General features: G+C 41.4%; 1 protein-coding gene across 1 annotated transcript in view; it reads right to left on the bottom strand.

Annotated features, from left to right (window-relative positions):
* The window catches only part of tgfb2 (transforming growth factor, beta 2), a 143,464-nt gene that overhangs the window by 16,185 nt on the left and 101,782 nt on the right, over nucleotides 1–25,497 (bottom strand). The window contains exon 5 of the mRNA XM_038710299.1: nucleotides 4,720–4,900. Within this exon, the coding sequence (XP_038566227.1) occupies nucleotides 4,720–4,900 (181 nt within the window). The remainder of the gene's footprint in view (nucleotides 1–4,719; nucleotides 4,901–25,497) is intronic.

The following is a 25,497-nucleotide window of genomic DNA, read 5'->3' as shown; positions in this document are numbered from 1 at the left end:
AATGTGTGCTGTTCTCACATTCTTCCTCTGTATGTACACATAAACAACAAGGCAGGGAAATATAAAAGGAATTTATTTTATTGTTTGGGTACATTATTGTTCAGTGTACATGCTCACATCTGAAACAAACTTTACGTGCTTGATAACTCTCCCACCCCGCAGACATCTACACGCCAATACCGATTTATATTCATAGCGGCAAGTGCTATGTAGCTCCACATAGGGGACACAGGAAGTGACATATAGCACCTTCATGCGGCGTCATAACCGCGTTGCAAATTCACAGCCGGACCGGCAGAGCTCCAGAATATGCAACTCGGCCGGCTCACATGCGGACGCGCTTACAAGTGCGAGGGCCCGCCCAACGCTGCTTGCAGCTTTAATTAATTTTAAATTTGTAAATTAATTGTCTTTCCTCTTTTTATACTTTTTATACTTGTATATTGTATATTTCTATGTACATGAGGCAACCATGCAGTCCAAAACAAATTTCCTTTCGAGGACAATAAAGTATAAAGTATACTACTACTACTTGTTGTAACTTCAGTGTACATGCTCACATCTGGACCAAACTGTACATGTAGGATGAGAGTCCTGCCCTGAACACATGTACATGCCGACATTCACCCACAGTCATAGCGCCACCTGCTGGCAACAGAAAGTGACCTTTAATGAAGCAGCCCCCGCCGCACATTTCACCTACGTGCACGAATTTTCTGTGGTACGTGTATCTTGTCCAGACGCACAAAAAAGTCTCTTGGAGCCATAGCCTAAACCCAACAGGAAGTCGGCCATTTTGAATTTTACGTCAAATTTTGGATGATTTACACACTTCGTACTTTAACGAACTCCTCCTAGGGATTTACTCCAACCGACCTCAAATTCCTGCTGTGCCTTCTAAAGGCATTGAAGATGAAAAGTTGTGCTATTTGCAAGTTTTTGTCAATGGGCGTGTCCGTGGCGTGGCGTCAAAGATCAAGTCTTCGCCATGACACAGGAAGTTGTCGTAACTTCAGTGTACATGCTCACATCTGGACCAAACTGTACATGTAGGATGAGAGTCCCGCCCTGAACACATGTACATGCCGACATTCACCCACAGTCATAGCGCCACCTGCTGGCAACAGGAAGTGACTTTTAACGAAGCAGCCCCCGCCGCACGTTTCACCTACGTGCACGAAATTTCTGTGGTACGTGTATCTTGTCCAGACGCACAAAAAAGCCTCTTGGAGCGATGCCCTAAAACCAACAGGAAGTCGGCCATTTTGAATTTTACGTCAAATTGTGGATGATTTACACACTCCGTACTTTAACGAACTCCTCCTAGGGATTTAGTCCGACCGACCTCAAATTCCTGCTGTGCCTTCTAAAGGCATTGAAGATGAAAAGTTGTGCTATTAGCGAGTTTTCGTCAATGGGCGTGTCCATGGCATGGCGTCAAAAATCAAGTCTTTGCCATGACACAGGAAGTTGTTGTAACTTCAGTGTACATGCTCACATCTGCACCAAACTTTACGTGCTTGATAACTCTCCCACCTCGCTATGGAGGACCGATCCTGACACAGTCAGAAATAAATACAGAAATAAATAAATGCTCAATAAATAAATAAGCATCCAATTAAATACACAAAAAAATAAAGTAAATAAATAAATGTAGGTATAATTAAATTATACAAGGAGACATAAATGTATATATTTTAATTAGTGCCTTTACTTATTCACCTTTGTTATAATTACCTTATTTATTCATTCTCCGTTATAATCTAACTAATTTTTTTAATGTATTTATTTATGTGTGTGTTTTAATATTTTTGTCTGTTTTATTCTTCCTTTGTATTTATTTACCTTATTTATTTTCACTTTTTATTTCTTCCTGTCCTTTTTAAATTTCTGTATGCATTTCTGCCTCATTATGCAAATGAGGAGGGGCTGTGTCTCAAGGGGTCATCTTCTCTGCTATTGGTGGACCAGTCAGACAGGAGAGCTCTAGGCCTACTCTGCCTGCAGACATCAACGATCTTGCCCCTCACACAGTCAGATGGCTTCCTTCAGTGCGCTGAGGTGTTTAACAACTCTGAAGACAATACTACCAGCAATGTCTTCCTTCTCTTTTCACGTAGACACTCCGACAGACAGTGCTTTCAGTTTGCTGCATGCATGGACACGGAACTGTGGTATAGGGAGAAGCACACGCTAAATCTGGAGTGCACTCGTATTCAATTCTGTATGGTAAATTCAGTTTTAACGGAGCAGAGCGAGCTGACAGGCAGAGTTAGAGACTTTTTCTTTCCGTTTCTCTCTTTACAAAGACGCATGTTGCAGTCAGAGTCTTCTCTGAGATGCGATGCGAGCACGACATACAACACAATTTATCAAATTACACAACGGATATACAGTATGAAAATAAGATTGATTGGATTATACTCACAGGAAGTATAAAACCTCTTACATGCGTCTATTAAAAGTAAAGTAACACAAAAATGTCAGGGAAATTACTTTACTTAGATTTAAGTACTGCAGTTGTACATTTGAAATACCTTCCTACCTTTCTGATAGGAAGCCCTCTTGAGGTGGTATAAAACATTTCTTCTTATATTCTGATTTGAGTTGTGGACAACTATGACCACATGAATTAAAAAAATGAAACATTTCACTGCCCAAGTCAGCTATAACACAAGTCTTGTTCATAGACTACATGCTGTACAGTATTTGTGGACAGATTTTGTCCCAGGATTTATTATGCATTTCTTCTTCTTCGTTGCATGTTTAGAATAATAAGGTGAGAAATGGGTCTATTCTGAGTTCATCCTGCACTGCAGCAGCTAATAAAGTCCATTTAATCCCAAAAACGCTTTTCTTTTAGGCAGGCTGGAGCAGAAAACAACTCACCTTTCTCAAGTTGTACAGTAATGTCACATGTGTATGAAGGTGGATCAAACAAGCTAATCTTAAATGTCAAAGTAGAGAGGAGCCTAGTAGGCCTTTTATTTTCATTCATTACACAATATGAATAAGCTATGCAGACAGTTGTAAAGAAAGAACATCTTTTTCTTCTGTTCTCTACTTGTTATAGTTACACAGTATTAGGGGTGTGGGCTGTATTAAAAGTATCCACTGTTCTCCCATGCAACACACAGTAACGATGAAATGTGTGCTGTTCTCACATTCTTCCTCTGTATGTACACATAAACAAAATAAAATGAAATATAAAAGGAATTTATTTTATTGTTTGGGTACATTATTGTTCAGTGTACATGCTCACATCTGAAACAAACTTTACGTGCTTGATAACTCTCCCACCCCGCAGACATCTACACACCAATACCGATTTATATTCATAGCGGCAAGTGCTATGTAGCTCCACATAGGGGACACAGGAAGTGACATATAACACCTTCATGCGGCGTCATAACCGCATAACAAATTCACAGCCGCACCGGCAGAGCTCCAGAATATGCAACTCGGCCGGCTCACACGTGGACGCGCTACAAGTGCGAGGGCCAGCCCAACGCTGCTTGCAGCTTTAATTTTATTTTTATTTTCTTCTTCTTTTTGTCCAAAAATGTATCATCACTATGTGATATATGTCAAGATGTCAACTGTAATGGTGATTACAATGTAACAGTGGTGTTCAAAATTCAATAAAATACTAATTATAAAAAAAAAGGTTTTTAAAACCTGGATGACCTGCAATTTTCTGGTGTTAAACTCAGATAAAACTGAACTTATTGCACTTGGACACACCTCTGAGATGCATTTTCTAAAGATATAGTTACAATGGATGGCATCGCCCTGGCACCCAGCACCACCACAAGGAATCTCGGAGTTATCTTTGATCAGGACATGTCATTTAAGTCTCACATTAAGCAAATTTCAAGGACCGCCTTTTTTCACCTACGTAATATTGCGAAAATCCTGTCTAAAAATGATGCAGAAAAACTAGTCCATGCATTTGTTACTTCTAGACTGGATTACTGCAATTCCTTATTATCAGGCTGCTCGAAAAAGTCCATTAAGACTCAGCTGATTCAGAATGCTGCAGCACGTGTTCTGACAGGAACCAGGAAAAGAGATCATATTTCTCCTGTTTTAGCTTCTCTGCATTGGCTTCTTGTAAAATCCAGAATAGAATTTAAAATCATTCTTCTCATCTACAAAGCTCTTAATGGTCACGCACCATCTTATCTTAAAGAGCTCAAAGTACCTTACTACCCCACCAGAGCACTGCGCTCCCAGAATGCAGGGTTACTTGTGGTTCCTAGAGTCTCCAAAAGTAGAATGGGAGCCAGAGCTTTCAGCTATCAAGCTCCTCTCCTGTGGAACCAGGTTCCAGTTTGGGTTCAGGAGGCAGACACCATCTCCACATTTAAGAGTAGGCTCAAGACTTTCCTCTTTGATAAAGCTTATAGTTAGGGCTGGCTCAGTTGAGTCCTGAACCATCCCTTAGTTATGCTGCTATAGGCCTGGATTGCCGGGGGACCTCCCTTGATGCACTGAGCATTCTTTCTTTATTATCATAGCTTTTTTATTATCAGGCTGCTCGAGTGATTCCCTTAAGACTGGGACAAGGGAGCATCTGGATGCTTACTGCTAACAGCTCAGATTACAGGAGGATTTCACTTCCTGACACCTGAGGCATATTTCAGGTTAACATGTGTAAGTAAAACTCCCAGAGGGGAGAATCCTGATGTGTGTGCCATGAGAGTAAGAGGTTATTACCTAGAGCAGTAGGCAGCGTCCAGGGCTCTCTTGGATCGTTGATTCTTGGGCTGGGACTGAGACTGGGACTCCAGCCGGTATGAAGGCAGCAACATGAGGAGAAGGTGTGGAGCCCTAGCACTGTGCCGGCGCTTCTTAAACACCTTCAGGTCACCGCCATGGATGAAGTTGTCATCAATTCCTTAAAACATAACAGAGGTATCAATAAGCTGCATCTTTCTCCGTGCAAGTACTTGTGTTAAAGTATTTCACACAATAGTTTCCCCAGTAGTTTCTCCAGCAGCCAATGGGGGCTTACAACCGGTTTGCGGTGTTATGTTTCTGGTTTAATGCCTAGCCTCTACTTGCTAACGGTAACATTACCATGGTCTCAACAAAAAAGGCAACGTTACATTAATTAGATCTAATTTTGTGTTTTTAAAATGAGCTCGGGTTCAACTTGTGCTGTTGTTGGTTTTAGATTAGACTAAATTAGATTAAATCAACTTTATTGTCATTGCGCATGTCACTGGTAGAAAGCAACGAAATGCAGATAGCATCTAACCAGAAGTGCTTAAGCAGTAATTAAATAGAATAGAATTATTATACAAAGTGCAAGGTATAATATGAATGTCTACTGACACAGGTACGTACACGCTATGAACAGGTTCTAAGTATGGCAGTACGGTATGAATAACAATACAGTATGTACAGTAGTGCAAGGGAATGATTTACAGTATATACAGAATGTGCAGTAGTGCAATGATATGCTTGCAATGATGGAAGGTGCAGTTAATAGTGCAGTGGTGTCCATGATGGCAGTGCAATTGAGGTAAGTAACTGGTTCAGTCCTGGGGAGGATGGTGAGTGTGAAAGTGAGGGGATGTAGGATGGGGGTTGGTGTGTATGTGTGTAAAAGGGGGTGGGGTGTTTGGGGCAGAGTTCAGCAAATTCAGCTGTAGGGAGAAAGCTGTTCCTGAACCTGGTGGTAGCCTCCTGTAGCGCCTCGCAGAGGGTAGGAGGGCAAACAGTCTGTGTCATGGGTGGCAGGAGTCTTTTCTAATGTTTATTGCACTAAATTGCATTAAATCCACGATAAGGAAAACCTTTGTATCGAACACCACCTGCAGTTCCTTCAACTCTTCGATCCCACGGGAAGCCGCAGGGCAAAGCAAAAACTTCTCCTGCAACTGCAGTCCAGCTTCGGCCGCTGCTCCGCGAGGCCCTACCCAGCGGCCAACTCTGCGGTGGATAAACATCTCGACAGCTTGTCCAGCATGTGGTCATCGTTCGCTAGCATGACTCTGCATCCAAGCACTGGAGTCCGGTTCGGCACTCACCAAAAGTTAAGGTTTCCTGGCACAATATTGATTGATGTCTCTCCGGTGGCCTCGATGGCACCCTCCCGCGGATCGCTGGGACGTTCAATTCAATTCAGTTCAATTCAATTTTATTTATATAGCGCCAAATCACAACAACAGTTATCTCACAGCGCTTTTCATAAAAGAGCAGGTCTAGACCGTACTCTATGATGTTATTTACAGAAGCCCAACAGTTCCCACCAAGAGCAAGCTCTAGGCGACAGAGGCAAGGAAAAACTTCCTTTTAAGAGGCAGAAACCTCGAGCAGAACCATGGCTCAGGGTGGGCGGCCATCTGCCTCGACCGGTTGGGGGTGAAGATGAGAGAGAGAGAGCAGGAGAGGAACAGAGAGAGAGAGCAGAAGAGGAACAGAGAGAAAAAGAGAGGGATGGAATGAGAGAGAGGGGAGGGAGGCAGCCTACACAATATACACAGAGGTACAGACAGTAAAGGTAATGTAAATAGAACTAGTATCAATAGTTGTTGTAGCAGAGGGTGTCGAGCAGGAACACGGGGGCAGCAGGTGACCCGCAGCCACAGATCCAGACTCCACAGCTCCAGAGCCAGAAACACCTGCAGGAAGTGATAGGAGGAGAGAGGAGAGGGACGAGAAAGCACAAGACTACCAGAAAGGGGAGAAGTTGTGTTAGTAACATGCAATAATGGGATGAGGTTGCATACAGAGGGAGAGGAAGTAGAGGAGAGAGGAGCTCAGTGCATCATAGGAAATCCCCCAGCAGTCTAGGCCTATAGCAGCATAACTAAGGGATGATTCAGGACTCACCTGAGCCAGCCCTAACTATAAGCTTTATCAAAGAGGAAAGTCTTAAGTCTACTCTTAAATGTGGAGATGGTGTCTGCCTCCTGAACCCAAACTGGAACCTGGTTCCACAGGAGAGGAGCTTGATAGCTGAACGCTCTGGCTCCTAGTCTACTTCTGGAGACTCTAGGAACCACAAGTAACCCTGCATTCTGGGAGCGCAGTGCTCTGGTGGGGTAGTAAGGTACTATGAGCTCTTTAAGATAAGATGGTGCGTGACCATTAAGAGCTTTGTAGGTAAGAAGAATGATTTTATATTCTATTCTGGATTTTACTGGAAGCCAATGCAGAGAAGCTAAGACAGGAGAAATATGATCTCTTTTCCTGGTTCCTGTCAGAACACATGCTGCAGCATTCTGGATCAGCTGAAGAGTCTTAATGGACTTTTTTTGAGCAGCCTGATAATAAGGAATTGCAATAATCCAGTCTAGAAGTAACAAATGCATGGACTAGTTTTTCTGCATCATTTTTTAGACAAGATGTTCCTGATTTTCGCAATATTACGTAGGTGAAAAAAGGCGGTCTTTGAAATTTGCTTAATGTGAGACTTAAATGACATGTCCTGATCAAAGATAACTCCAAGATTCCTCACAGTGGTGCTGGAGGCCAGGGCGATGCCATCAAGGGAAACTATATCTTTAGATAATGCGTCACGGAGGTGCTTAGGCCCCAGAACAATAAGTGATTACAGGTCATCCAGGTTTTAACATCCTGAAGGCACATTTGAAGTTTAGCTAACTGATTAGTTTCATCTGGCTTGATCGATAGAGTATCATCTGCATAACAATGAAAGTTTATGGAATATTTCCTGATAATATTGCCTAAAGGAAGCATATATAAAGTAAAGAGGATTGGTCCGAGGACAGATCCTTGAGGAACTCCATGACTAACTTTGGCGTGCATGGAGGACTCATCGTTAACATGTACAAACTGAAATCGATCTGATAAATAGGACTTAAACCAGCTTAGAGTGGTTCCTTTAATGCCAATGAAATGTTCCAGTCTCTGCAATAGGATCTGATGGTCAATGGTATCAAATGCAGCACTAAGATCTAATAAAACCAGTACAGAGACAAGTCCTTTGTCTGATGCAATAAGGAGGTCATTAGTAATTTTCACCAGTGCTGTCACTGTGTTATGATGAACTCTAAATCCTGACTGAAAATCCTCAAATAAACTATTGCTCTGTAGAAAGTCACACAGCTGTTTAGCAACTGCTTTCTCCAGGATCTTAGTGAGAAATGGAAGGTTAGATATAGGTCTATAGTTAGCTAAAACATCTGGATCTAGTTTGGGCTTTTTCAAAAGAGGTTTAATTACAGCTACTTTAAAGTACTGTGGTACATAGCCTGTTGATAGAGTTAGATTGATCATATCTAGTATAGAAGTGCTGACTAAGGGTAAAACATCTTTAAGCAACCTAGTCGGGATGGGGTCTAAGAGGCAGGTTGATGGTTTAGATGAAGAAATTATTGAAGTTAGCTGGTAAAGGTTGAGAGAAGCAAAGCAGTCTAAACATGTATCTGGTGCCAGTTAAGGGCAGGTCTTGGTGAATTTTGTTTCTAATAGTTAGAATTTTATCATTATTATCAGAAGCTCATGAAGTCTATGAGAGAGCTATGAGAGCTTTGGGAATACTGGGCTCAATAGAGCGGTGACTCTCTGTCAGCCTGGCTACAGTGCTGAAAAGAAACCTGCGGTTGTTCCTATTTTCCTCTATTAATGACGAGTAGTACGCTGCTCTGGCATTACGGAGGGCCTTTTTATAAGTTTTAAGACTATCTTGCCAAATTAAACGCAAATTTTCCAGTTTGATGGAACGCCAATTCCTCTCAAGTTTCTGCGATATTTGCTTTAATTTGCGAGTTTCAGTATTATACCATGGAGCTAACCGTCTTTGTTTTATTATATTCTTTTTTAGAGGGGCTACAGAGTCGAGTGTCATTCGCAGCGAGCCTGCAGCACTATCAACAAGATGATTGATTTGGGAGGGACTGAAATTAGCATAGTCCTCTCTGTCCTTTGTGACTTGATAATGAATTTAGAGCTGATGGAATCGCATCTTTAAATTTAGCTACAGCACTATCAGACAGACATCTTGTATAGAAATTTTTGCCCAGTGGCGTGTAATTCAACAATACAAACTCAAAAGTTATCAAACAGTGGTCGGATAAAGAGGGATTCTGTGGGAACACTATTAAATGTTCAATTTCAATACCATATACCAAAACAAGGTCGAGGGTGTGTTTAAAACAAGTTCATGAACACTCTGAGAGAAGCCAATGGAATCTAACAGAGAGATAAACGCAGTACTAAAGCTGTCATTCTCAACGTCCACATGAATATTAAAATCCCCTACAATAATAACTTTGTCCGTTTTAAGGACTAAAGTTGACAAAAACTCAAATGCAAATTCAGATAAGAATTCAGAGTATGGGCCAGGTGCTCGGTACACTATAACGAAAAGAATTGGTTGCAGTGATTTCCAACTTGGGTGCGAAAGACTAAGAACAAGGCTTTCAAATGAGTTATAGTTTAGTTTAGGTTTAGAGCTGATTAGTAGGCTAGAGTCAAAGATAGCTGCAACTCCACCTCCTCGGCCTGTGCCTCAAGGAATGTGAGTATTAGGGTAGACTGGGAGGGGTGGATACATTTAGGCTAACATATTCTCCATCACCCAGCCAGGTTTCAGTAAGACAAAATAAATCAATATCATAATCTGATATTTACTAGTACACCTTTAGAAGAGAGAGATATGATGTTTCCACATTTAATTTTCCTATTCGTTTGCACTATTGCTCTTGTGGTTTTAATTTTTCTGAGGTTTTTATGCACAGCTCCTCTTCTGTTTACCTTTGATTTAAATAATTTCGATGGTCGGGGGGCAGACACCGTCACTATAGGATTTTCACTAAGTAACTCCTGAAATGGAGGAGCAGAGAAGTGTGTTAGACTGCAACTCTGCGTAGGGTTTTGGGTGGGTAACTGCTGAATTAGAAGGGCAGAGAAGTGTGTTAGACTGCGACTCTGCCTCCTGGTCTCAACTCTGGGTTGTCATGGATTTGGTCCACTAATAAAGTTGGCCAGATTTCTAGAAATGAGAGCTGCTCCTTCCCAAGTGGGATGGATGCCGTCTCTCCGAATCAGACCAGGTCTTCCCCAGAAGGTCTGCCAATGATCTACAAAGCCCACATCGTTTGCTGGACACCACCTCGACAACCAGCAGCGGAATGACGACATGCGGCTATACATGTCATCACTGGTCAAATTTTGCAGGGGTCCAGAGAAAACTATGGTGTCTGACATTGTTTTTAACTCTGTTCCGCACCGACTACCGGGGACTGGCTAGCTACAGTAGCTAAAGACTGATCTACAAAGGTGCGGAGCCGGACTTCTAAATCACTGAGCCTCGCCTCCATGTCTAAAAATAAACTACACTTGTTACACGTACCATTACCGCTAAAGGAGGCAGAGGAGTAACTGAACATCTGACAAACCGAGCAGGAGAATGTAGGAGAGAGAGATGGAGAAGGAGAAGCCATCACTAGCTGCTGAGCTAAAGTCGCTAACGGCTAAGCTAAAGTACTGTAGCGTCAGTTACCAAAACCTTTGAACAACTATGAGATTGAACATTCTTCTTTCCATCTTTTAGTGACTGCTGTTCAATCTCATAGTTGTTCTAAAGTTTTGGTAACTGACGCTACAGTAATTTAGCTTACCCGTTAGCGACTTTAGCTTAGCAGCTAGCGATGGCTTCTCCTTCTCCCTCTCCCTCTCCTACTTTCTCCTGCTCGGTGTGTCAGATGTTCAGTTACTCCTCTGCCTCCTTTAGCGGTAATGGTACATGTAATAAGTGTAGTTTATTTATAGACATGGAGGCGAGGCTCAGTGATTTAGTCCGGCTCCACACCTTGGTAGATCAGTCTTTAGCTACTGTAGCTAGCCAGTCCCCGGTAGTCGGTGCGGAACGGCCTGAGTTAGCCTCTGGTAGCCGTCCTCCGGCATCCCCTGTGCAGCCAGGAAAGGGGGGCTGGGTGACTGTCCGAAGGAGGAATAGTCGTAAGCATTCAAAGTCCACGGGGCATCATCAACCTGTTCACGTTTCTAACAGATTTTCCCCACTCAGCGACACACCCGCTGAGAAACCAACTCTGATCATTGGCAGCTCCATTTTGAGAAACGTGAAGTTAGCGAAGCCAGCGGCCATAGTTAAGTGCATCCCTGGGGCCAGAGCGGGCGACATTGAGTCTTATTTGAAACTGCTGGCTAAGGATAAACGTAAATACAGTAAGATTGTTATTCACGTCGGCGGTAATGACTCCCGGTTACGCCAATCGGAGGTCACTAAGATTAATGTTGAGTCGGTGTGTACATATGCAAAAACAATGTCGGACACCGTAGTTTTCTCTGGACCCCTGCCAAATCTGACCAGTGATGACATGTATAGCCGCATGTCGTCATTCCGCCGCTGGTTGTCGAGGTGGTGTCCAGCAAACGATGTGGGCTTTGTTGATCATTGGCAGACTTTCTGGGGAAGACCTGGTCTGATCCGGAGAGACGGCATCCATCCCACTTGGGAAGGAGCAGCTCTCATTTCTAGAAATCTGGCCAAGTTTATTAGTGGACCAAATCCATGACAACCCAGAGTTGAGACCAGGAGGCAGAGTCGCAGTTTAACACACTTCTCTGCCCTTCTTTTTCAGCAGTTACCCACCCAAAACCCTACGCAGAGTCGCAGTCTAACACACTTCTATGCTCCTCCATTTCAGGAGTTACTTAGTGAAAATCCTATAGTGACGGTGTCTGCCCCCGACCATCGAAATTATTTAAAAAGGTAAACAGAAGAGGAGCTGTGCATAAAAACCTCATAAAAATTAAAACCACAAGAGCAATAGTGCAAACGAATAGGAGAGTTAAATGTGGACTCTTAAACATCAGATCTCTCTCTTCTAAAGGTGTACTAGTAAATGAACTAATATCAGATTATGATATTGATTTATTTGGTCTTACTGAAACCTGGCTGGGTGATGGAGAATATGTTAGCCTAAATGAATCCACCCCTCCCAGTCATATTAATACTCACATTCCTCGAGGCACAGGCCGAGGAGGTGGAGTTGCAGCTATCTTCGACTCTAGCCTACTAATCAGCTCTAAACCTAAACTAAACTATAACTCATTTGAAAGTCTTGTTCTTAGTCTTTCGCACCCAAGTTGGAAATCACTGCAACCAATTCTTTTTGTTATAGTGTACCGAGCACCTGGCCCGTACTCTGAATTCTTATCTGAATTTGCAGAGTTTTTGTCAACTTTAGTCCTTAAAACGGACAAAGTTATTATTGTAGGGGATTTTAATATTCATGTGGACGTTGAGAATGACAGCTTTAGTACTGCGTTTATCTCTCTGTTAGATTCCATCGGCTTCTCTCAGAGTGTTCATGAACCGACTCACTGTTTTAACCACACCCTCGACCTTGTTTTGGTGTGGTATTGAAGTTGAACATTTAGTGGTGTTCCCACAGAATCCCTCTTTGTCCGACCACTGTTTGATAACTTTTGAGTTTGTATTGCTGAACTACTCGCCATTGGGCAAAAATTTCTATACAAGATGTCTGTCTGATAGTGCCATAGCTAAATTTAAGGATGCGATTCCATCAGCTCTAAATACATTATCTAGTCACAAAGTAACGGCTATGCTAATTTCAGTCCCTCCCAAATCGATCATCTTGTTGATAGTGCTGCAGGCTCGCTGCGAATGACACTCGACTCTGTAGCCCCTCTAAAAAAGAAAATACTAAAACAAAGACGGTTAGCTCCATGGTATAATACTGAAACTCGCAAATTAAAGCAAATATCACGGAAACTTGAGAGGAATTGGCGTTCTACCAAAGTGGAAAATTCTCGTTTAATTTGGCAAGATAGTCTTAAAACTTATAGGAAGGCCCTCCGTAATGCCAGAGCAGCGTACTACTCGTCATTAATAGAGGAAAATAGGAACAACCAAAGTTTCTTTTCAGCACTGTAGCCAGGCTGACAGAGAGTCACAGCTCTATTGAGCCAAGTATTCCCATAGCTCTCAGTAGTTACGATTTCATGAGCTTCTTTAATAATAAAATTCTAGCTATTAGAGACAAAATTCACCAAGACCTGCCCTCAATTGGCACCGACTTATCTCTTAACTCAGGAACCTCAGAAACAGCTGTAGAACCAGATACATGTTTAGACTGTTTTGCTTCCCTCAATCTTTACCAACTAACTTCAATAATTTCTTCATCTAAACCATCAACCTGCCTCTTAGATCCCATCCCGACTAGGCTGCTTAAAGATGTTCTACCCTTAGTCAGCACCTCTATACTAGATATGATCAATCTATCTTTATCAACAGGCTATGTACCACAGTACTTTAAAGTAGCTGTAATTAAACCTCTTCTGAAAAAGCCCAAACTTGATCCGGATGTTTTAGCCAACTATAGACCTATATCTAACCTTCCATTTCTCTCTAAGGTTCTGGAGAAAGCAGTTGCTAAACAGCTGTGTGACTTTCTACAGAGCAATAGTTTATTTGAGGATTTTCAGTCAGGATTTAGAGCTCATCATAGCACAGAGACAGCACTGGTGAAAATTACTAACGACCTCCTTATTGCATCAGACAAAGGACTTGTCTCTGTACTGGTTTTATTAGATCTTAGTGCTGCATTTGATACCATTGACCATCAGATCCTATTGCAGAGACTGGAATATTTCATTGGCATTAAAGGAACCGCTCTAAGCTGGTTTAAGTCCTATTTATCAGATCGATTTCAGTTTGTACATGTTAACGATGAGTCCTCCATGCACGCCAAAGTTACTCATGGAGTTCCTCAAGGATCTGTCCTTGGACCAATCCTCTTCACTTTATATATGCTTCCTTTAGGCAATATTATCAGGAAACATTCCATAAGCTTTCATTGTTATGCAGATGATACTCAGTTATATCTATCGATCAAGCCAGATGAAACTCATCAGTTAGCTAAACTTCAATGTGCCTTCAGGATGTTAAAACCTGGATGACCTGTAATTTTCTCATGTTAAACTCAGATAAAACTGAAGTTATTGCTCTGGGGCCTAAGCACCTCCGTGACGCATTATCTAAAGATATAGTTTCCCTGGATGGCATCGCCCTGGCCTCCAGCACCACTGTGAGGAATCTTGGAGTTATCTTTGATCAGGACATGTCGTTTAAGTCTCACATTAAGCAAATTTCAAGGACCGCCTTTTTTCACCTACGTAATATTGCGAAAATCAGGAACATCCTGTCTAAAAATGATGCAGAAAAACTAGTCCATGCATTTGTTACTTCTAGGCTGGATTACTGCAATTCCTTATTATCAGGCTGCTCAAAAAGTCCATTAAGACTCTTCAGCTGATCCAGAATGCTGCAGCACGTGTTCTGACAGGAACCAGGAAAAGAGATCACATTTCTCCTGTTTTAGCTTCTTTGCATTGGCTTCCAGTAAAATCCAGAATAGAATTTAAAATCATTCTTCTTACCTACAAAGCTCTTAATGGTCAGGCACTATCTTATCTTAAAGAGCTCATAGTACCTTACTACCCCACCAGAGCACTGCGCTCCCAGAATGCAGGGTTACTTGTGGTTCCTAGAGTCTCCAAAGTAGACTAGGAGCCAGAGCGTTCAGCTATCAAGCTCCTCTCCTGTGGAACCAGGTTCCAGTTTGGGTTCAGGAGGCAGACACCATCTCCACATTTAAGAGTAGGCTTAAGACTTTCCTCTTTGATAAAGCTTATAGTTAGGGCTGGCTCAGGTAGTCCTGAACCATCCCTTAGTTATGCTGCTATAGGCCTAGACTGCTGGGGGATTTCCCATGATGCACTGAGCTCCTCTCTCCTCTACTTTCTCTCCCTCTGTATGCAACCTTATCCCATTATTGCATGTTACTAACACAACTTCTCCCCTTTCTGGTAGTCTTGTGCTTTCTCGTCTCTCTCCTCTCTCCTATCACTTCCTGCAGGTTTTCTGGCTCTGGAGCTGTGGAGTCTGGATCTGTGGCTGCGGGTCACCTGCTGCCCCCGTGTTCCTGCTCGACACCCTCTGCTGCAACGACTATTGTTGCTAGTCTTATTGTTATTATTGTTATTATAATCATTAACATTACGATGGTTACCATTAACACTATTATAAATATCTGTACCATTTTTCATTTAGTCTATAGCAACATTACCTTCACTGTGTGTACCTCTGTGTGTATATTGTGTAGGCTGCCTCCCTCCCCTCTCTCTCTCCTTACATCTCTCTCTCCTTACATCTCTCTCTCTCTCTCTCTCTCTCACCCCAACCGGTCAAGGCAGATGGCCGCCCACCCTGAGCCATGGTTCTGCTCGAGGTTTCTGCCTCTTAAAAGGAAGTTTTTCCTTGCCTCTGTCGCCTAGAGCTTGCTCTTGGTGGGAACTGTTGGGCTTCTGTAAATAACATCACAGAGTACGGTCTAGACCTGCTCTTTTATGAAAAGCGCTGTGAGATAACTGTTGTTGTGATTTGGCGCTATATAAATAAAATTGAATTGAATTGAACTGAATTGAACAGCAGTCACTAAAGCAGCACAACACGGTATCAACACACAAGCACCGGAAACGGAAATGAGTCGACACACTTACCGCAGTACGTCAGCAACGTCCGTCAGGAGGGAAAAGACTCGAAAAGACTAGAAAGGCGCTATACAAGTACGGAGCATTTAACATTAACATAGTTAGCTAGCTAGCGAATGCTAAATGCTACGAAGTAATGCTAAACGCTAAAAGTGAATGCTAAAGCTGTGAAGCTAATTGCTACGTCGCTAATACTTCCGCTACAAAGCTAATGTTTCAAAACTAAATGCTAACGCTACAAAGGAAATCCTAATGCTACGAAGCTAACACTTCAACTCATTCAAGCTAAACAATATGGCCCGTCCAGACAGAAAGCGTGTGCTGCGCTTTGATCGATGCAGCAACAGATTGTCTGCAGCGGTGGAAGTAAGTAGAAACAATGGGTTTCATAGCGCAGCAATGCTGTTGTCGCAGGTTATTTGAGGGTTTTTATTTTTCCCCCAACTGAATTGTTCACATTGTAGGTCATATTAAAGGTGGTTCTGAAAAAAAAGTTCTGACATGATTTATCTTTGTCTCATTATTTTACATCATAAGAACCTGGCATTTTAACAGGGGTGTGTAGACTTTTTCTATCAACTGTATATGGCCTTCCAGGTAGGTATGTCGAAGGGCAGAGTTTTCCAAATCACAGTAATACCACCAGCAAAACAGTGTCTCTGACGGGAACCCATGACTCGAGCTCGGGTTGCCTCTCGCCTTGCCTCCCCTGCAATTCTGCGGTCTCCTGCATAGCGCTTTATCATTCTTTCTGCTAGGATCCAATCACTGCAGCAGCCATAGCTTCCTTACAGCACCCAACACTATGAGTGTTGGTCATCATCTGTCTTTGAACGCTACCTTTGGCCCAAGAATCAAGCCATCCTCAACTCAAGGGCCTCAAGTGCCTTGTTATGCTTCATAACTGCTGGGTTTTTGTAATACTTTGCTATGGCAACTCAAACTACTATGTTTAATTCAAATGCCCTGTATATGCATCATAACTGCTGGATTTTCATAATACTTAGCATAGCAACTCAAACTAGCATGTACAATTCAAATGGCCTCACTCAGGTCATCTAGAGTAACTGGCTAATACTTGTTCAGTTGGGTCCTCCTGCTGGCACTTCCACATAGCATATGAAGGGCAGCTCTCTGCCTCGGGCTTTCCATGTATGCACACGATTGGGCAGGGAGGTGCTCTCCCTAACTTATGGCTTTCCAAGTAGGCGCGTAGATGAGCAGGGAGATCCCAGAACAGAGCCATTCCGCCAAATAGAACTTGCAATATCAGTCTTTGATGAAAGTGTCCTGACTGAAATGTGTTTGTGTCCATTAGTAGTGCGTTGACCTTGTCCTGGTAGTCAACTGTGTTAAGAACTACCGTGCATCTGTGCTGAAGTTTGTCAGTAGAATAGATGCTGGATCATCAGCCACTACGAGCACAGACCCAGTCCAGACGTCTTTAGCAGGTCCTAAAGATCCAGGCCAAACACAGGCAGCCTCAGCCAGTATGAGCACAACCAGAGATGTACAGCCATGAGATACAAGCAGCTCAGACCCTAATGAAACAGCTGCTGCTCCACCAAATGAATCTATTCAAACCAGCACTGGGTTTTTCTATTCAGGCTTCTTACAGAGGGAGGATTGTAGTGAGAGCATTGTGGTGTCAGGTGTGAATGTGCTTATTAAGTACTGTAAGACACAACACAAGACAAAACACTCCCCAGACTCTAAACCCAGTGTAACGTTAACTAAATAAAACTGTGACGTTGCATAATCAACAATAAACCTGTAACCTGTTTTTAACTTACAGAGCACAACCATGTAGCCTAATGTACAATGCGTCTACAATTAATGACAGCTTATAAACTACTGTAAGTCAACACATCCTCCTGACTCTCAAATCAATAAACTGTAACCTGTTTTTAACTTACAGAGCACAACCATAATGTGCAATGCAATCACTGACAGCTTATAAACTACTGTAAGTCAACACATCCTCCTGACTCAAACCAGTGTAACGTTATAACTAAATAAAACGGTAAGGTTATATGATCAACAATAAACCTGTAACCTTTTTCTAGCCAACAGCCATAATTAAGGTGATGGCAGCCAGCGGGACGTAAATAATTACGTTTATCGACCACCACAAGTTTGGCAAGTAAACAAACGCTCATTCATCTTTTCATAACGAATGACAATCGGAGTAAACCTCCCGTAGGTCATAACTGAAGCAAGAAGCAAGCTAACGTTAGATGGCCAATGCTGAGCTAAACATGTTTACTCACTACAGGTTACTAACCTATTTGCGTTCAGCGCTTCTTTGTTTGGGTCTTGTTTTACAAAGTTTTAAAGCCAAAGTTTACGATGAATGTCTCAGCAGCTGCCGGTGTTTGTTGTCCTCTCTCACGTGCGGCCCTGCGCAGCAGATGCTACGTGTTACGTAGGCAGGTTATAGGTAACAGAGGGAGGGAATAACGGAATAGCTCATCAGACGTTTCCTAAAAATAAATATTGCTCACGAGTTGTCCTCGAGTCCGAGTTGAGTCTGAAGTCTTTTGAGGACAAGTCTCAAGTCGAGTCTCAAGTCACTGTGTGTGCGACTTAAGTCGCACTCGAGTCCGAGTCTCTAACTCGAGTCGCCATCTCTGCTATGATGTGACTTCTTTGTTCACTTGCATCCCCACCATGGAGGGAGTAGAAACTGTAAGGAAACGGCTACTACAAGACAACACCCTGGACAACAGAACTAGCCTCAGCCCTGACCAGATCTGTAAATTACTCGACCTCTGTCTAAACACCACCTATTTCCTGCACAACGGAGGATTGGCTGTGACATGGGCTCAGCAGTATCCCTATTGTGGCTAACATCTACATGGAAGAAGTGGAGAGTAACTCCTTCAGAGGAAGAGCACTGAGTCACTGGTAAAGGTAAGAGGATCCCACTTGGGTCAAAATTAAAACCCAGGAAGTGCAAGCCTTCACAGAACATGTCAACTCCGTGGACAGTAACATCAAGTTCACATGAGAAGATGTCCACAACAACAGTTTGGCCTTCCTGGACTGTGCTGTATACACTAAAGAAGACAGGAGCCTGCAAATTGGGGTTTACAGGAAACCCATTCACTGACCAATAATTACTTTTCGATTCCCACCACCAACTGGAACATAAGCTAGGGGTCATCAGAACCCTGCACCACAGAGCGGACAACATACCAGCAAGTGCACAAGCCAGAGAAAAGGAACAGAACCATCTGAAGGGGGCACTTACAGCCTTTGGATACCCTAAATGGACCTTTGTGAAAACAGCCACAAGATCCAGGAAGAAGACCAACACTACTGGGGATGAGGAGAAGAAGCTCAATTGCAACAACATTGTGATTCCATACGTGAATATCAGAGAAACTTAGGACGATTTTCAACAAACACTACATCCCTGTGTTTTTTAAACCCAAGAACACGCTAAGACAGATCCTGGTCCACCCTAAAGACCAAACCCCAAACACAGGAAAAGCAATCTAGTGTATGCGATCCAATGCAGTGAGGAATGCACGTATGTATATTAGGGAAACTAAACAAACACTACACAAACATATGGCTTGTGGCCATTCAGACTAACGACCATAACAACAACCAGGAGCACTAAAAAACCACTAATAGGAGCACTAACGTATCGATGATCCTGGGAAATGATCCCACAGAGGTTAAAGAGCTGAGTTTCCCTATTGGCCATTTCAGAACTGAAGAAGTCTCTTGGATGAGGGATGAAACATCTTCTAGTATCTTGAACCAAGTCCAGTTGCCCTTGACTTTAACCTTCTTTGGATGCACTTAAATAGTAAAAGGTGGGGCACTACATGACCAGTCTCTATAATAGGCTACACGATACCTAATGAACTAAAATGAACACATTCATATTAAACTTAATTTCAATAGTCCTACCAAACCATAAGCTCATAATATTCAGCCTCACACAAAAAAAAACATTTATTTCAATGACTGTGACAGGCTGTTTGAAACGGACTTGGGAGCAAATAAAAAATGTAAAACACAGCAGTAAGTGGGCTTACTGTAAAAACCTACAATAAGTAGTAGTGTCATTTTCCAAGAGAGCTGATTGGTCAGTGTTTTTACGGAGTTGACCTCTTTTCTGGAACATAATCTGCTCCAGAGCAGGTTAGCTGTTCAGCATAAGTTACCATGGAGATCTATCCCAGTAAGAAGTGAACCACCGTCAGACTCCTTAATTCATCCTCAGCACTGCACCCTGTAAAAGAGTTTTATTTCCAACATGTTATTTATCCACAATCTAATGAGCATGATTTTTGTATATGTTTGCTTTTTGTGAGTAGCATATAGGGACATACAACTTTATCTTGTTATTTAACCATGTGTTGTAAAATGATAAATTAATCTATCTAGTACCTTGCACCTTGTATTTCGCTTCTTAGTACAGGGTTCAGATCAATCTTAGTAAGTAAGTGTACATGAAAGTCCAGTACATTAAGACAAGCTGACATCACGACATCTCTAAATCAAATCAGATCCTGACCTGAAATCAATAACCAATATATGTCAGCTGTCTGCATACAGTCTGCCAAACATATTTCAACCCAGACACATTTTGACAACATGTATAATACCCATTTTGTTACATTTACATAAAAACACAGTATATTGTGTGATTGGCTGTATTACCACACAAAATAAGGAAGCATGGCCACAGTCAGTGTGTCTATTAAATGCCCAGTTTCAAGCAAAGGTTTGTGAACACACTATTTTAACTAATTCACCATTCACCATTTACTCAATGTTAATTGAAGACAATCAATTTGATGGCAAACTTAACAAATGCTGAAATGTCATCAATTTATTTCTTTATTATCTAAAACATAATTTATTCTCAAACTATTTTATAACATTTTAGTTTTCCTGTTCATTTCTTGCCTTCCTACTGCATGTAACTCCTTCTTGGCATCCATTGGCAGTTGGTTGTTGTGTTGCTGTACCTCCTCTTTTCCGTTAAAATTCTGTGGTAAAGTACGGTGTACTAAGGACTACAACCAAAATACAATTAAGTGGGTATCCCAGAGGCATTTTAATGGCATCCACTTCACTCATAGATGCCTTGGTGTTCAAATTAAAATGCAAAGGAACTGCCCACTTGCTAGTTCTACAGTAATGATGGCATGTGGCCAATTGCTGATGCTGGGGCATAGTGGCAGAATAAAATGAGAGACTACTGTAGGTGTGTCTAAGGCGTGGATTCAGTTTAAGGAAACATTCACATTACTGTACTCCTTTTGTTGTGGACAAAATATTGATTTAATTAATTTGTTTGATTTAAATAATTAAATAAAGCAATTAATCTTCAGTTTAAACCATGTCTAAAGAAATAGGACAAAAAGACAAAAAAAGACTATATACATATTGACAGTTATTAACAGTAAATGACATGTCATGAGAAACCTGGTAATGGTAATTATGCAGTGTTACTATGGAGAATATACTGAATATACCTTGTTTCAAAAGTACAAAGGCATAAACATTTTTCATGAGAGTTTGCTTCTGTAAAGTTGTACAGCTGTAAAAATAAAAACTCTGAGCTGACTTGGATAGTCACAAGCAAGAATTTTCCTTTTCATCAAAATTTATTGTGTTTTCTGCTTTGTTATTGTATTTTGTGAAATGTTATACTATGTTTTGTTGCAGTGTTTTGCACCCCAGGGCCACCATTTTTTAAAACCAGTGATTAGAAAGAAAAAGGCAATTGATGATTTTAGGCTCTGTTGAAGATCTAGCCCCAATTGATCCTTACATACAAACACTTAAAGGATAAGGCTTTTCTTTTTTATCAACAAATCACATGTGCAGAGCCAACGAACAATTAATCAATGAATGTCTACTAACAAGTATTATATATAAGCCAAAACAGAGTGCTGGAGAGAGAGAGAGAGAGAGAGAGAGTAACTACATGAAATTAATCATATAATAATAATATAATAATAATTAAAATTAAAGCTGCAAGCAGCGTTGGGCGGGCCCTCGCACTTGTAGCGCGTCCGGCTGTGAGCCGGCCGAGTTGCATGCTCTCGAGCTCTGCCGGTGCGGCTGTGAATTTGCAACGCGGTTCTGACGCCGCATGAAGGTGTTATATGTCACTTCCTGTGTCCCCTATGTGGAGCTACATAGCACTTGTCGCTATGAATATAAATCGGTATTGGTGTGTAGATGTCTGCGGGGTGGGAGAGTTATCAAGCACGTAAAGTTTGTTTCAGATGTGACCATGTACACTGAACAATAATGTACCCAAACAATAAAATAAATTCCTTTTATATTTCCATGCCTTGTTGTTTATGTGTACATACAGAGGAAGAATGTGAGAACAGCACACATTTCATTGTTACTGTGTGTTAGAGCATGGGAGAACAGTGGATACTTTTAATACAGCCCACACCCCTAATACTGTGTAACTATAACAAGTAGAGAACAGAAGAAAAAGATGTTCTTTCTTTACAACTGTCTGCATAGCTTATTCATATTGTGTAATGAATGAAAATAAATAGGCCTACTAGGCTCCTCTCTACTTTGACATTTAAGATTAGCTTGTTTGATCCACCTTCATACACATGAGACATTACTGTACAACCTGAGGAAGGTTAGTTGTTTTCTGCTCCAGCCTGCCTAAAAGAAAAGCGTTTTGGGGATTAAATGGACTTTATTAGCTGCTGCAGTGCAGGATGAACTCAGAACAGACCCATTTTTCACCTTATTATTCTAAATCATGCAACGAAGAAGAAGAAATGCATAATAAATCCTGGGACAAAATCTGTCCACAAATACTGTACAGCATGTAGTCTTATGAACAAGACTTGTGTTATAGCTGACTTGGGCAGTGAAATGTTTCATTTTTTTAATTCATGTGGTCATAGTTGTCCACAACTCAAATCAGAATATAAGAAGAAATGTTTTATACCACCTCAAGAAGGCTTCCTATCAGAAAGGTAGGAAGGTATTTCAAATGTACAACTGCAGTCCTGAAATCTAAGTAAAGTAATTTCCCTGACATTTTTGTGTTACTTTACTTTTAATAGACGCATGTAACAGGTTTTATACTTCCTGTGAGTATAATCCAATCAATCTTATTTTCATACTGTATATCCGTTGTGTAATTTGATAAATTGTGTTGTATGTCGTGCTCGCATCTCAGAGAAGACTCTGACTGCAACATGCGTCTTTGTAAAGAGAGAAACGGACAGAAAAAGTCTTTAACTCTGCCTGTCAGCTCGCTCTGCTCTGTTAAAACTGAATTTACCATACAGAATTGAATACGAGTGCACTCCAGATTTAGCTGCAGCCAGCTGACCGTGTGCTTCTCCCTATACCGCAGTTCTGTGTCCATGCATGCAGCAAACTGGATGCACGTCTGTCGGAGCATCTACGTGAAAAGAGAAGGAAGACATGGCTGGTAGTATTGTCTTCAGAGTTGTTAAACACCTCAGCGCACTGAAGGAAGCCATCTGACTGTGTGAGGGGCAAGATCGTTGATGTCTGCAGGCAGAGTAGGAGCTCTCCTGTCTGACTGGTCCACCAATAGCAGAGAAGATGACCCCTTGAGACACAGCCCCTCCTCATTTGCATAATGAGGCAGAAATGCATAGAGAAATTTACAAAGGACAGGCAGAAATAAATACCATGGGTGAAAATAAATAAGGTAAAAAAATACAAAGGAAGAATAAAACAGACAACAATATTAAAACACACACATAAATAAATACATTTAAAAAATTAGTAATAAATAAAGTTGAATGAACAAATAAGGTAGTTAAAAGTGAATAAGTAAAGGCACTAATTAAAATATATACATTTATGTCTCCTTGTATAATTTAATTACTACCAACATTTATTTATTTACTTTATTTTTTTGTGTATTTAATTGGATGCTTATTTATTTATTGAGCATTTATTTATTTCTGTATTTATTTCTGACTGTGTCAGGATCGGTCCTCCATAGCGGGGTGGGAGAGTTATCAAGCACGTAAAGTTTGTTTCAGATGTGAGCATGTACACTGAAGTTACAACAACTTCCTGTGTCATGACGAAGACTTGATATTTGACACCACGCCACGGACACACCCATTGACGAAAACTCGCAAATAGCACAACTTTTAATCTTCATTGCCTTTAGAAGGCACAGCACAAATTTGAAGTCGGCAATGAAGTCTCAGTAATACAAGATGTGAGCACGACATACAACACAATTTATCAAATTACACAACGGATATACAGTATGAAAATAAGATTGATTGGATTATACTCACAGGAAGTATAAAACCTCTTACATGCGTCTATTAAAAGTAAAGTAACACAAAAATGTCAGGGAAATTACTTTACTTAGATTTAAGTACTGCAGTTGTACATTTGAAATACCTTCCTACCTTTCTGATAGGAAGCCTTCTTGAGGTGGTATAAAACATTTCTTCTTATATTCTGATTTGAGTTGTGGACAACTATGACCACATGAATTTAAAAAATGAAACATTTCACTGCCCAAGTCAGCTATAACACAAGTCTTGTTCATCAGACTACATGCTGTGGACAGATTTTGTCCCAGGATTTATTATGCATTTCTTCTTCTTCGCATGATTTAGAATAATAAGGTGAGAAATGGGTCTGTTCTGAGTTCATCCTGCACTGCAGCAGCTAATAAAGTCCATTTAATCCCAAAAACGCTTTTCTTTTAGGCAGGCTGGAGCAGAAAAAAACTCACCTTTCTCAAGTTGTACAGTAATGTCACATGTGTATGAAGGTGGATCAAACAAGCTAATCTTAAATGTCAAAGTAGAGAGGAGCCTAGTAGGCCTATTTATTTTCATTCATTACACAATATGAATAAGCTATGCAGACAGTTGCAAAGAAAGAACATCTTTTTCTTCTGTTCTCTACTTGTTATAGTTACACAGTATTAGGGGTGTGGGCCGTATTAAAAGTATCCACTGTTCTCCCATGCTCTAACACACAGTAACGATGAAATGTGTGCTGTTCTCACATTCTTCCTCTGTATGTACACATAAACAACAAGGCAGGGAAATATAAAAGGAATTTATTTTATTGTTTGGGTACATTATTGTTCAGTGTACATGCTCACATCTGAAACAAACTTTACGTGCTTGATAACTCTCCCACCCCGCAGACATCTACACACCAATACCGATTTATATTCATAGCGGCAAGTGCTATGTAGCTCCACCTAGGGGACACAGGAAGTGACATATAACACCTTCATGCGGCGTCATAACCGCATAACAAAGTCACGGCCGCACCGGCAGAGCTCCAGAATATGCAACTCGGCCGACTCACGCGCAGACGCGCTACAAGTGCGAGGGCCCGCCCAACGCTGCTTGCAGCTTTAATTTATGTGTGTGTTTTAATATTTTTGTCTGTTTTATTCTTCCTTTGTATTTTTTTACCTTATTTATTTTCACCCATGGTATTTATTTCTGCCTGTCTTTTTTAAATTTTTGTATGCATTTGCCTGCAGACATCAACGATCTTGCCCCTCACACAGTCAGATGGCTTCCTTCAGTGCGCTGAGGTGTTCAACAACTCTGAAGACAATCCTACCAGCCATGTCTTCCTTCTCTTTTCACGTAGACGCTCCGACAGACAGTGCTTTCAGTTTGCTGCATGCATGGACACAGAACTGCGGTATAGGGAGAAGCACACGGTCAGCTGGCTGCAGCTAAATCTGGAGTGCACTCGTATTCAATTCTGTATGGTAAATTCAGTTTTAACGGAGCAGAGCGAGCTGACAGGCAGAGTTAAAGACTTTTTCTGTCCGTTTCTCTCTTTACAAAGACGCATGTTGCAGTCAGAGTCTTCTCTGAAGAGGGAAATGAAGTCTCAGTAGTACACGATGCGAGCATGACATACAACACAATTTATCAAATTACACAACGGATATACAGTATGAAAATAAGATTGATTGGATTATAC

This window comes from Micropterus salmoides, unplaced genomic scaffold, assembly GCF_014851395.1.
Source record: "Micropterus salmoides isolate LMB-PRFRI ecotype aquatic unplaced genomic scaffold, ASM1485139v1 Ms_hic_scaffold_11, whole genome shotgun sequence".
Lineage (NCBI taxonomy): Eukaryota > Metazoa > Chordata > Actinopteri > Centrarchiformes > Centrarchidae > Micropterus > Micropterus salmoides.
The sequence above is the reverse complement of the archived record's forward strand: the minus strand, read 5'-3'. Positions and strand labels throughout refer to the sequence as shown.